Source organism: Rhagoletis zephyria, unplaced genomic scaffold, assembly GCF_001687245.7.
Source record: "Rhagoletis zephyria isolate East Lansing unplaced genomic scaffold, Rhagoletis_zephyria_1.1 Rzeph_scaffold_01655, whole genome shotgun sequence".
NCBI classification, from domain to species: Eukaryota; Metazoa; Arthropoda; class Insecta; order Diptera; family Tephritidae; genus Rhagoletis; species Rhagoletis zephyria.
In genome coordinates this window covers 14,355-27,665 of record NW_016158739.1, presented here as the reverse complement: position 1 = coordinate 27,665, position 13,311 = coordinate 14,355, and the positions used below count along the sequence as shown (strand labels likewise).

The 13,311-nt window shown below is 31.0% G+C and overlaps 1 protein-coding gene across 1 annotated transcript in view; it reads right to left on the bottom strand.

Annotated features, from left to right (window-relative positions):
• Window positions 1-11,516, bottom strand: part of LOC108364742 (uncharacterized) — a 16,464-nt gene extending 4,948 nt beyond the window's left edge. Inside the window, exons 1-2 of the mRNA XM_017618553.1 lie at window positions 10,927-11,516; window positions 5,262-5,469 (exon numbers count right to left, since the gene is read on the bottom strand). Of these exons, the coding sequence (XP_017474042.1) occupies window positions 5,262-5,343 (82 nt within the window). The 5' untranslated portion in view covers window positions 5,344-5,469; window positions 10,927-11,516. The remainder of the gene's footprint in view (window positions 1-5,261; window positions 5,470-10,926) is intronic.
• Window positions 11,517-13,311: the final 1,795 nt, after the last annotated feature.

The following is a 13,311-nucleotide window of genomic DNA, read 5'->3' as shown; positions in this document are numbered from 1 at the left end:
GTCAGTCTAATGTACAATTTATTTATTTATACATTGCGTGCTAGAGCATTTTGTTTTAATTTTAATTATTCGATATGAATTCGAGTTGACATTCAAAAGCTAGATGACTTTTGTTTAATAAAGGATTGTTTTCAGTAATTAGCATTACTGTGGGAATCAAATACACGTGTTCAGATATATGTATGTATTTAGGGTTATAGCAGCGCCAGTTAGTGGGCCATTTTGCATTCTATAAAGAGGGGCAGTGAAAATTAAAGAAAATTACACACAGTGAGTGATAAAAATCATCACTTCGCGAACAGCAATTTACATATGTAGGTACATATCGCTACCTAAATGAGAAAAGGGGCCAAGTTCACTTTTTTTCAAAATTTTGTTTTAGATGCATAATAACGGGTAATTGTAAATTACATCCATTTTTCGTCTCTCCCGAATAATTTCAAAAAAAATGGACTTGGAAACTTTTCACCTATAGGTAACGATATGAATGTATGTATGTGTATATGTTTATATTTTCAGGCGCGCTAAAACTGTTTTTATACGTTTTCATTATTTAGAATAATAAACTACTATTCATCTCAATTAAATTTTATTTTTATTATATGTATTCTAAAGATTTTTTTATGCCTCTGATTTTTGGTATTTCTTATTGTTGCCTTCTGGCAATTTTACAGAGCTAATCATCCATAACGGTCAAAGTGTCAATATGTACATATAGTTTATTGTACTATACAGCGTTTCGCATCGGCGCCTCAACACAGCTGCTTATTCGTGTTTGACGCTTTTGTTTTCGGCACACTCTTTTGCACAAATAAAATTAATTTATTTTAAATGAAATAAAAGCACGTTTCTACAAATAGGCTGAAATACGTAGAAATGCCTACGTAGATAGCATTTTAATGTTTATATGTATGTATGTATTTGCATTAGGGTGGAGCAAACAAATAAATTGTTCGACTCCGAAATTCTGATAATATTTACGTTGGCCCCAAGGAAGAATTTTTAAAATTCCTCATCATCATGCTTATTATTATATTTTTTTACATATTTTTTAGACAGATTTTGGGTATGCAGTTTTGTAGCCCAATAAATTTAACGAAAAAGTTTGAAGTTGCTAAAAAATCGCATTGATTTTTTCATTTTTTTTTTGTTTATTTTTTGTTAGGGAAAAATGATTATTAAAATTTAATGGGCTGCAAAACTGCATACTTAAGTTCTTTCTAGAAAATCTTTTAAACAAAGGTATAAAAGTGTATTATCCGATCGCAAAACGGCTTAAAGCGGTTCAATAGGCTCATGTTACCCAATTTTTCCGCACTATTCGAATTTCGAAATCGCAAAATTTAGTTTTTTCCGCTCCACCCTCATGTGCATACATACATACTATATGTAAGATATATACTTATATATGTACCTAGGCACGTGTAGAGCAAAATTTTTTTTTTTTAATGCCAAAGCAAAATTTGAAATTAGTTAAAAGCTTCGAAGAAAACAAAAACCTAAATATTCTCCTCGTTTTATTTTTTGCATATAGTAAAGTATTTATTTATAAAATTAGGTGCGTATGCTCATAATTTTTCTCCTCCTAAATTAAGCTTCTGGATTGTGACGATTTTTTTTTTTTTACTTATGTGTGGCCTAGTGCTTAGGTTCTTAGCAATAATTTGACACCCTAGATGACACTCTTGTCTATTTGTATTTAAATAAGTAAAAGCCAAATTTGTAGTTCTGAAAAAAAAAGATTTTTGATGTCTAATCAACTTTGCACGCGCGTGCCAAGACGATTTCAGAAAGAGTACAAATGAAAACAAATCAGTAATCAGCTATTCTGGCAACACTGCTAGTTGATATAGTACATATGTACTATTTAGTTCGAGACTGTTTCGTGACATTTTCGGCATAATTCCGGGTCCATTTTAGGACTAGTTCGATACTTTTGCGGCGTTAGTTCGGGACTAATTCTGATTCTGGATTAGTTCAAGCCAGTTCGGGACTAGTCCAGGACTTTTTATCTTTACCGTCACCTTAGATATAGATTTCTAATGAAAAAAAAACTAAATAAAACAGTTTTTTTAAAGTACCACATTTCGCTGCTTTTCAACTGGGGGAGATCTAGTTGCAATTGGACTGGTTCAGATCTAGTACGGAAATCGAAATTTGATTCACTAATCCGCTGTTTCCCTGCAGGGTGGCTACATAACTCTCTATTAAGATTTATGTAAGTATGTGTGTACTTCCTACCGCTCTCGAAGGAGACCGACTGATTCCGCCAAATGGTTATAGCCTACATGGATAGAAAAAAAGTACTTCGCTGTCATTGAGGAGTGTCAGCAAACTTCTCGAAAGCCTGCAAGGAGGTTATGAACCCATTGGACAGGGTCAAGATGGCCGCTCGGCCGCATGAAAATCCTTACTGCTTACTTAAGTAAGGGTTGTAAATCGATTAGTAACAGTTTTTTTTTTTTTGAATTTTTATATTTTGAATTTTGTCATTATTGCAGAGGACCGCCTATATGTAAGTGATTTTTGCAATTCAATATTTATTTATAATTAACCGCTAGTAAAGTGTACTTGAACCTGACGAAAACTAGTTAAAAAGCAGTAGTGCAATTTAAATATTTAAGTCGAAGCAAAATAAAACAAACATGATTAATGAATGGATATCTCATTTAGCTGCTTAACGTTGGCGCCATTGTAAAATTGTTTGGGTGATTCACAATGATTAGTGAAGTGCTGTAATATGTACATATGTCTTAAATTGTATATCGTTAACAATATTTTTAAGGGAATAGCAAAGCATGAGTAAGTACACACATACATACACCCTACTAATAATACTAAAGCAATATACTGATACCAATATTATTATAAATGTGAAAGTTTGTGAGTGAGTGAGTATGTTTGTTGCTCTTTCACGCTAAAACGTCTAGACATACTTCAATGAAATTTGGCACACAGATATGCTATAATCTGGATTAACATATCGTCGCAAAACGGTCTATGTCTGTTATAGTACCCTTGGCACTTAGATGGTCTCTTACTTCCACCGTAATGCATGTGCAAATCGTTACACCCTAATAAACGAATGACAAAACTATATTTACTTTTGGCTGATGAAGATGAACGATTGCCAGAAGCGATCAGATACAGATAACAGATCAATTAAGCACCAGAGATATTAAGCGACATAGAACGTACGTGACAGTAGCACCGACGAAATGCATAGCATATTTATTGAGGAAGTCGCCGTCTCTTTCTAAAGGTAGTCAATTAATTAAACAGTTATATAAAATATGACAACAATCGGGGTGTGAAATGAAAGGCGTTCCAAATCAATTTATTTCGAAAACTGTTTTTAAGGCGGTTACCGTTAACAAACTTAAAGTCAATTAAATAATAAGCTAACGTAAATATCACACCAGTGAAGGTGTAATTCAAAGCCGATTTATTTAGAGAAAATTCTTTTTGGAGGTTTGTCAGCTATTCAAAAAGTTAAAAGCAATTTAAATCAAAAGTTAATCGAAACTTTTTGATAAGGTTATAAAAGGAGAGAATTTTAATGAGTCTTTGTTTCACAAATATTTTTATAGGGGCCCGCCAGCTGTTTAGGAAATTTCGGTACTCAATACTTCCATTTCGGTACCCGAAACTGATTCTTGTTAATTAAACCTACGCCATAATATAAATTTCAAGTTTAGAAAAAAATAATTTCATTGGTATTTTATATTATATTGGCTAAAGAACTTGAACTTATCATCACCATTATAAAAGCTTTGGGTGGAAAACATTTTAAAGAGTGTTGTCACCTGTTAAAAATCGTATTAAATTTAATAATAAGAAACATTACAAAATGATGTCAATTCAAACAAAAAAATTTAAGAAATGGGTTATTTCGAAAATATCTTAAAAAGTGGCAACCCCTTCAATTGAATTTAATCAGTTACCTAAATGAAATATAACAGTATGGATTTAAACGAAACATATGGAAAATTCTTTCTTTCGAAAATATTTTGTTTGAACGTTAAATTCAATTTAAAGAAATACTAAAACATGGCTGACAAACGAAATATGTTAAATAAATTTTTATAATAATTTAAATTAACATTGGCGAAATGGAATTGCTTTCGTTTTTACTGGTGAGATTTTCACCTTTCCCAAATTGGAAATTTGTTTATTACGCTTAAGCTAAATAAAATTACCAATAAAATTTAGATAAAAAACAAAATCTTATTCAAACGCATTTTTGTAAAGAATTTCCACTTTTAAAAATAAATAAAAATAAAAAAAATTGCTACGAAATGTTATTTTTTTTTTGTATACTTAATTCGCCAATTTAGTTGCAAATAGACACATTATCCGCATTTTGAAGCCTCGATACCATAAGCAATTTTTATATAAAATTAGTTATTTTCGGTGTTATAACTTTTTTTCTTTTACTTTCCTTTTCCTGTAATTTTTCTTGATGTAATTTTTCTTGGTATGCANCTTTTTTTTTTGTGAAATAATAACATTAAATCGTACTCCCCACGGGCGTAGCTGCAAGCAAAAACTTGTTAAAAAAATGTTGTCGCGTTGAAAATTCACAACTATTTTTCATTTTTTTTCTGTTGCTTGAAAAGGTACTTTCCTTTTCCTGTAATTTTTCTTGATGTAATTTTTCTTGGTATGCATACCAAGGCGAATTCATACAAGGTGGTAGCAGCAGCCGAAAAACACAGAGCTACACTAACAAACATACGCACAATCAAAGAATTAGAACAAAAACAAATTTACATCAAACACATCATTTTGACAATCTGCAAACAGATTAAAGAAAATTTGAGCGCTGCAAAGAGTCCTTAATTCATTTTTTTTTTTTTAAGATCGTGAATACCCTCACCATATCTTTGCACGTGAGTAGAGGAGTACTGCTGCAACACTTTTTTACAACTGCAATTTAGAATGCAATAAAATGTAGCCATGCGGTTGACAGTTAGTAAATATGTAAGTACCAAAACAAGGTTTATAAAAAGTGGCTGCAACTAGAAAATTGTGTCAACTTAGATCAAATACTATATATTCGCACTGTACTTGCAAAATAAATAAAATTACTAATTTTAGTGTGAGACTGACTGTTTTGCCTACTCCAACGTTTATTTTGTATTTTCTTATTTGTGCATGTGCCTGTGTAAGTAATAAAAACGATGTAATTTGAACGATGCTTTGCGTCACCACTATTCAGCGATAGTATATTTATACGATTTTCACCAATTGTTGCTTACCTGATGCGATAAAACTGCAAAATATTGTTATTATCACAGCTATCGAGATGAAGACTGATTTGGCTGCTGTTGAGTATGCCATTTTCTATTTGTAGATTAGTGACAAAACTTTTGACTGAATGTTGTTTTCATTCAAAAAAATTTAATAATTCGATTTATAAGCGGTAATTGCTTTCGACGGCCTTTCAATCAAAATATATTTACACCACTGCAAAGAGAGAAAAAGATGAGTAAAGATTAAAATGTAGAATAAATACAGTTTGTTATGTAAAATAGATAACAACAGTCGAAATTCTTAACTAAAAAAAATATTCAGCTGCAGACATTTCGAGTCATTGGGCATATTCATAGTCGAACTAAAGTCGACTCTAAAGTTGAAGTTCATTTCCACCAAGATTTAGCTGCAGTCTGTGACTATTGGAAACGGGGGATTACAACTCGAAGTATAAAATTTTGAAAAATGCAAATATAGTAAATCAAGGAATAAAATCTGCGCTTATCAATTAAAGTAACCTAAGTCGATGTGTTCCATTTTTCTTTTAAAGCAACATTTCGTTGTCTTGCAAACAATATTTTAACAACTAACTAGCTATAGGTGTAGTTTAAGATGCCTTTTTGATAGAAGATTAATAAAAATATAAAATTTTACTAGGAAATTTATTGTTCTTAACCGACTTGAAAACAGAATGAAGATTATCAATTCAACGGAATATTTTTTTTTGTTTGTTAACGGATAACTTTGGCCGACGTGGACCGTTTTCAATTATTATTTTTTATCGGAAAGGTGGTACCTCAAGGTTGGTCCAATACTAATTTGGTTCAGTTGCGATCATTGTGTCATGAAGAAGTTAACGGTATTCCTAAATTTTTATATGAGCATTGAAGTCAGATGTATTTTTCCCTTAAAATTTAATTGCTGCTCATCTTGCTAAACTTAAGAGATGCCTTGAAGTTATTAATATATATTTAATCTGACCGCTAAAATAAGATCAAATGTGAGGGGCATTAAAACGTTCGTTGGCTCAAAACTCTGATCCAAATAAACTATCGCAGTAACATTTTTCACAAGCCAGCTTAAAATACTGGTTCCTTAAAAATGTGCCAAGAAAATCGGCGATAAACAAGAAAACACAATTTCGACGATTTACCTGTATAAAAACAAGCCGCGATGCGCTTGGATAAGGTTTAATCCAAACGCCTCCCCATTCAATTTTTCTCCAAATTCCCATTCTGTCATTATAACCAAATGATTTGAGCTAAAAATGAAAATACTCTATGGAAGGATTCGAACGATATCTCGATCGTAAATTTTTCGTAGAATTGCGTTTCCAACTACGTTAAAAACCACCCTACATTAAAAATTTTGGACGAAAAATCTTCGTCTAAACATCGCAAATAACATTAATTTAGCTTTACTGCAAAAATAATTTTCTTGATCTTAAAAAGTTTCAAAAACTTCAAAAGCTTTTTTTTCTGACTGCAGTGGTTATTATATATATTCGATATTAAAGCCTGTGAAAATCTCCTCAAAGTAGTATCCAAACTGTTTTTTTTTTGTATCTTGTTTATGTCAAAAGCTATGACAGTTAGAACTTTCAAAAATTAGGAACTGAAATGTTTTCAAAATGATATTTGCTCAATAACTTTGTTGGTTTGCAAAAAATCGCAAAAAGTGAGAAAACATTTCTTGAACAAAATTTAATTTCCAACACATTGACGTTTCATCTTAATCTCACGGTTTAATCCAATAATAATTTAATATAACTAACTGAAAATGGTGGTTTCAGCTCAAGCAAACAAATTTAAATAATTTGTCGCTTAATTTCAAACGCGTTCAATTTCAAATTCACTGTATCAATTACCGTTAATTACTAATTGCGGCGACCGCTGTTTGATAAACTTTTTCTAATTTAAATGTTTCTCGGACCCTAGGTCCTACAGAGTGGTATTACGCACCTCTAGCCACTCAGCCATAGCGGCCTTTCCAAGACAAACTATTACTAAATTATAAAATTCAAAAACGTTAATAGGCTTTTCTAAAAATTTTTATAATTTGAGTTGTGTCGTTATTGCAGAGAAAAACCCATATCTAAACTTCAGATTTTCATTTAAAAATGCCGGCGAAGAACATTACAAATCGTACCATTTTCAGAGAGCAAGAATCTTAAGCCAAGTTTATCTAATTTTCAGAATTTTATTAGCTTGTTATTTTCCATTCCACAAAGGCACTATAAAACTCTCACCAACTTTTTGTTGCTTTCTTTTAGATACATATTTTTTTATAGTATTCTTTGTTTTCTTCTTGATTGGCGCTAGACATTTTTATTGTACAATTACATATAAAAAGCCATTTGAACATAGAAATTTGTATTGCCTCATTAGATATGCAAACTATGTATGTACATAAGTACACACATGTGTATGTATATCTACTATAGGTACTATGTATACACTCTTCAAACCTTACACAGACTGGTCGTAATCGTAAAATTTGTTTACTTTTTTGAAAACAGGTTCGACGAGTTCTAACAAATATTTATGCGTATGCTTGTAGATAGAATTTTCATTTTACTTCAACTATTATCGTTTTAATATTTCACTAGCATAATAAACTTAGAAGAGTGGCGTTTAATGTTTGTAAATTTGAAAGTACGAGTACGATGAGTGTCATTATAACCGAACACACTTGTGCACATTGATATTAGGGCTATTCGCGATCCGGTGCAAATGGCCTAGCATCATTGCATTGCAAATTTGTATTGCAAATTATTTGCAATACACAAACAAAATACACGCATTTGCATTTGTCATGGCTTGGCAAATTTGCAATACCGAAAATCCATAGCATAAAAATTGCATTGCATTCATAAACAAAACCAAAGCTGATGTACAAAAATTGTTTTGCAAAAGCCTTGCCATGACAGTTTAATAAAGGTCGCTCACAATCCATGGCATATTTCTGCAATTGCATAAATTTGTCAGCTCTTATGCACCGAATCGCGAATAGCCCTATTATAACTTTGTTCGCACAACGGTTCTTTTTAATAGCCTAAAGTAATCGGGATAGGTTATATTGTTTAACGAACAACAGCATAAAAATAGTCTTGTTTCGCAATGATGTGTTCGGTTTTAATTTTTTCAGTCTTTTAACACCTTAACTGTTAAGGCTTAAGGTATACATTACCGGCCGCACCCGATTTTAGGATAAACTAGTTTTGCCCAGGATAAACGAAGTGTAAATATTCATACTAGTAACTAATAGCTAAGCCTAGGCTTAACTGGTTTAGCCTGGGCAAAACTAGTTTGTTCTAAAATCGGGTTTGTCCGGTAACATATATATCAAAGGTAGAACACAGTGACTCAACGGGGTTATATTTTTTTTTTAATATTCACAATGCTTTTCAAATTAAAATTTTTTGTTGATTTTTTATAAAAATATTTTACTTGCCGTAACTATAAAGCAGTTAAGAATTCGCGTTGATTTTTATTCAAAATTTTTTCGGTGGACTGAAGTTGATTTTTTTTTTTTGTTTTTTGTGTTGTCGTGCTCATTTTCTTCTGTGATAAATTCATGTTTACACTTATGCAATTTTTGCTTATACATACTAAATTCGTATGGGCTACGAAACTGCATCAATGAAAGTTTTCTAAAAATTCTTATTAGAAAGTTCGAGATTCGTTACATTTTTTTGAAATTTTGTTTTAAATTTTGAAACTTTGTAAAAGTATGTGGTGATAAACATAATAATATATAATAATAATAAATAGGGTCGGTCACCCACATATTGTTGAGTTTTGACAATTTATTTATTTTTTTCAAAAATTTATTTATATTATCTTTTTATAAAAACATAGTTCATTTCTTAACAAAAGCCATATAAGTTCAAAAAAAAAATAACTGTTTCATCAAAATTGTACACTTTTTGTTCAGAATTCTTAAAAACATTTTGGGTATGCAGTGCAAGTGGCTGCAAATTAACGTTGATTCTTATCAACTTATTTTTATTTTAGAATGAACTACACTTATTTTTTTATAAAAATTACTTTGAAAAACATAAATAAGTACTCAAAACTTATGAATATGTGAAACAAATATTTTTATAAAAATTTACAGAAAAATGTTAACTTTAAAAACATTGTGAAAATTAAAACAAATCACCATTTTCTCTGAGTAACTATATTTTGCAGCACTTTCGACAAGTATTCTTGTACTTCGATGGTAAATACTTTTGTTTCCTTTTGAATCCATTTTTTTTGTGTGTTTTTTTTCATCCTTTGCTTGAAACAGTAATTAGGTTTCATTTATGTACATATGTACATACGAACTTATACAATATGTACATATGTACATTTACCCCATTTAGCACTCCAAACAACTTTTGATAACTAAAAATAGCCAATACAATGGACGGCAGCTCACGAGCTCAATAAAGATAACCTCTCAATGGATCATAGCGTCCAGACAAACAATAAGAAAATCAAAAAAAAAAAAGAACGGCGAATACGTATATTAGGGAGCATCACTCTCCATACAAATAAAAACCGGTATTGTTTTTCCATCGGAATTATAAAATTTGTTATACATATTTATTTTAAGACTTCCGCCAAAATATTTCGGTAATACATTAAGATTTGCGTGAGTTGGGCCCATTAGAAAATACATCAAAAAATCGAGTTTTTTATAAATAAAATCAATTTTTTTTTAACTTTTTTTTGCAATTCATTACCTCAGGTGTTACATGAACTTAAAATTAAAAGGCCTGCGTAATCAATGTTTAACAATTGTATCAAGGGAATCAAAATATTGAGTGTTTTTTGGGGTATTTTCAATTCGGTACAGCTGACGTAAATCTTAGTATTACGCCGAAATATTTCTGGTGAAGTGTTAGAATGTAATAACTTTTATGATTCTGGTGGAAAACCCGCTACTTTTTTTTTTGGTGAGGCGCCGTATCTAATGTGTCTTGAGGAATTTCTGAAATTTTCCCAAAAAATTTAGTTTTTATAAAAAAAAAAAAAAATTTTATAAATAAATCACCGTCTGTTGTTACAAAGTTTAAGCTTAGAAGGTCTGCTTATGCAATATTTACAAATTTTATCAACGGAATAAGAATATTCAAACTTTTGGAGGTATTTTCAAATCGGTAGAGCTAATGTAAATTTTAGTATTACTCCGAAATATTTTTGGTGAAGTGTTAGAATGTAATAACTTTTATGATTCTGGTGGAAAAACCGCTACTTTTTTTTTGGTGAGGCACCCTAATATATCTTGATACATATGTATGTACATATATTCTCTGATAAATCTAAAAAAGTGTAATAATGCAGTTTCGTCATTTCATTAAGCTATAGTGTCAAATTCTGCCAGACGAGCAGAAAATCTTACAAAACTGAAGAATGAGCTCAAATATGTGCATACAAAAACTTATAAAGAATTGATAAGAACGAATTGCATTTGAAATAGTAGTAATTATTTGTATGGGTTTTTGCTGATAATATTGTTTGAAAAATATTTTTCGAAAATTGGCTTCTAAATTTGATTAAAATGCAGCTGACTATTTAACAATTTTTATCGATTTTTTTGTTGCTTTTCTAATTAAAAAATTTCACCAACAAGAGAACGTGTTAAAACCAAAGAATTTTTCCATACACTTCATTCACCCACCTTTTGCACTTAAATATTTACATATAAAATTTAATACGCCACACTAATTTTCTATTACAACAGGTTTGCATCAACACTTTCTTGATTATTTATTTTTTATTTTTATTTTTTTTTTATATTTAACAACGATTACTTAAACACGAATTAACAACGTCCGTTCACGCGCACGCCTCAAACGAATCTGAACTTGTAAATGTTTTGAAAAATCAAATATTAATTCGAAATAAATGTTTTTCTTTCGGTATTTCTGTATTTTTTCCCCCTCTCTTCTTTAAGTCTAACAAAGCACAGAGAACGACGCAGCAACACTCACACTTTAATAAAAAAAATAAAAAATAAAAGTAACAACAATGTAGTGAGACTTAGTAGCCGCCGGCGGTACTGATTAGCTCACAATAAACTAAACTAACTCAACACACGCTAGGGAGACGGACGAAAATGCGATCTGTATGCAAATACATACAAATGTAAGCAAACGATCGCTGACAATAGGGAAATGTTTAAAAATTACGGCAGCATTGTAGGGAATGCCACCACCAATGAGATGAATGAATGACTTTTGTGGAGAGAAGCGACTAAACAGTGGGAGAGCGTAATCATTGCGGCGGAACGACCGTTGATCAACTGATTGTGGTCACAACATTGGGTTGGAATGCTTCCCATATGCTCAGCTGCCTGAAGCTGGTAGAAGTCAAAAGAGTATGTACAGCCTAAATCAAAAACAGTCACAACTCAAAATTTTTCAAATTTGATTTTTTATAATAAATCAGCTCAAAGACCACATTGCTACCCTCCGTCAAAATGAGCTTTGAAAAAAAGACAAAAAAAGGCATTTATATTTTAATTTTAAACCGACTTCCAAAAAAGGAGGAGTTTATCAGTTCGTCGGAATATTTTTTCATTTTTTTTTTTTATGTATGTTACCGCATAACTTTGGACCACGTCAACCGATTTCGATAATTTGCATCTGAGACACTCAGAGGTGGTCCCATACTAATGTGGCTTAGATCCGATCATTGGATCATGAAATATATATATATATATATATTTTTTTAAGTCGTTTTTTTTTGCTAAAAATTAATTGTCACATTTTATTTTTTTGTTATTTAACTTTGGTAATTTTTTTTTTTAAATATATATTTCATTCTTTAACAAAACCCGTGTAAAAACAAGTTTCCAGCTTTTTACAATATTCAAAAACTTTCGTAAAAATTTAGAAAAATTAAAAAAAAAAAATTTTTTTAAATTTAAATTTAAATTTTTAAGCAAGGAAGACATGATTCTTTAATTTGTTCACAGATACCACCACGCAGACAAAATAGACAAACGCCTTAAAATCCTAACCCTGTTCATCACTATCTTCTTTAATTGCGCCACTTGAGCAACAGTTTTTTCCTCTCCTGATGGTTTGGGTCATTTTGAGTTGTGACTATTTTTGATTTAGCGTGCGATATACATATACATACATACATACCTATATATTAGGAGCTCACAAACACACATTGCCGGCTTTGGTGATCGCAGCAAGTAGGGGAAAACAGAGTTCAAACAAAAAATGTGTGTAAAAACTACTCGATATGATCAAAGGTACATGCATACATACATATATATATAGTATATACCTGTTTATATGTACATATGTATATGTACTCTCACGAACCCAACAGGAAAAATTCGAGCTAAATGTATCAATAATTTAATAGATGAGACAATAGATGAGGCAAAACGCAGACCAAGGATCTAAGTATGTATCTGTAATAATTTTTCCTGGAATAAAGTCCACACCTTCGCTGAAAAACCTCCACCACATGAAATCTTCTTTCCCGCAACCTGTATTACCTCTCATCTCTGCAATAGCTTTTTGAAACTTTTTTGCGCTCGCTTGAGTGTAAATAAAAACGCCAATGGAACGAAAAATCTACGGAAAAAGGGAGGTGGTGGTGCTTGATTAAGATTAAGACTAAGCTTAAGATTAGGATTAAAATAAGGATGAATAGAACTATAAAAATAGCGACTATTTTCTGAGCAATAAATAAAAAATAAAACTCGAAAAACAATTATAATAGATTTATATTAAAGAAATTAAAGTCAATTACGTTGAAAATAATTCGAGTAATAACGAGTATATTGGTTTACTCAATTTCGCTTTCAGCATGATTTTTTGAGTTGATGAACGATGAACGGTTTTTGCCTGCCGGGTATAGCCAACTACGCGCCTTATTACCAAATATGTATATTCTGACATTCCGACCAAATAAACCCCTTAGATTCGCTATCGAACAATGAAAAATTACAAAGAAACCTTTTAAAAGTGTTGTTGTTGTGATGCTGCATCACTCTTATTTAACAGAATTTGAGATTCTATACACCGGAGACAGTAATGAT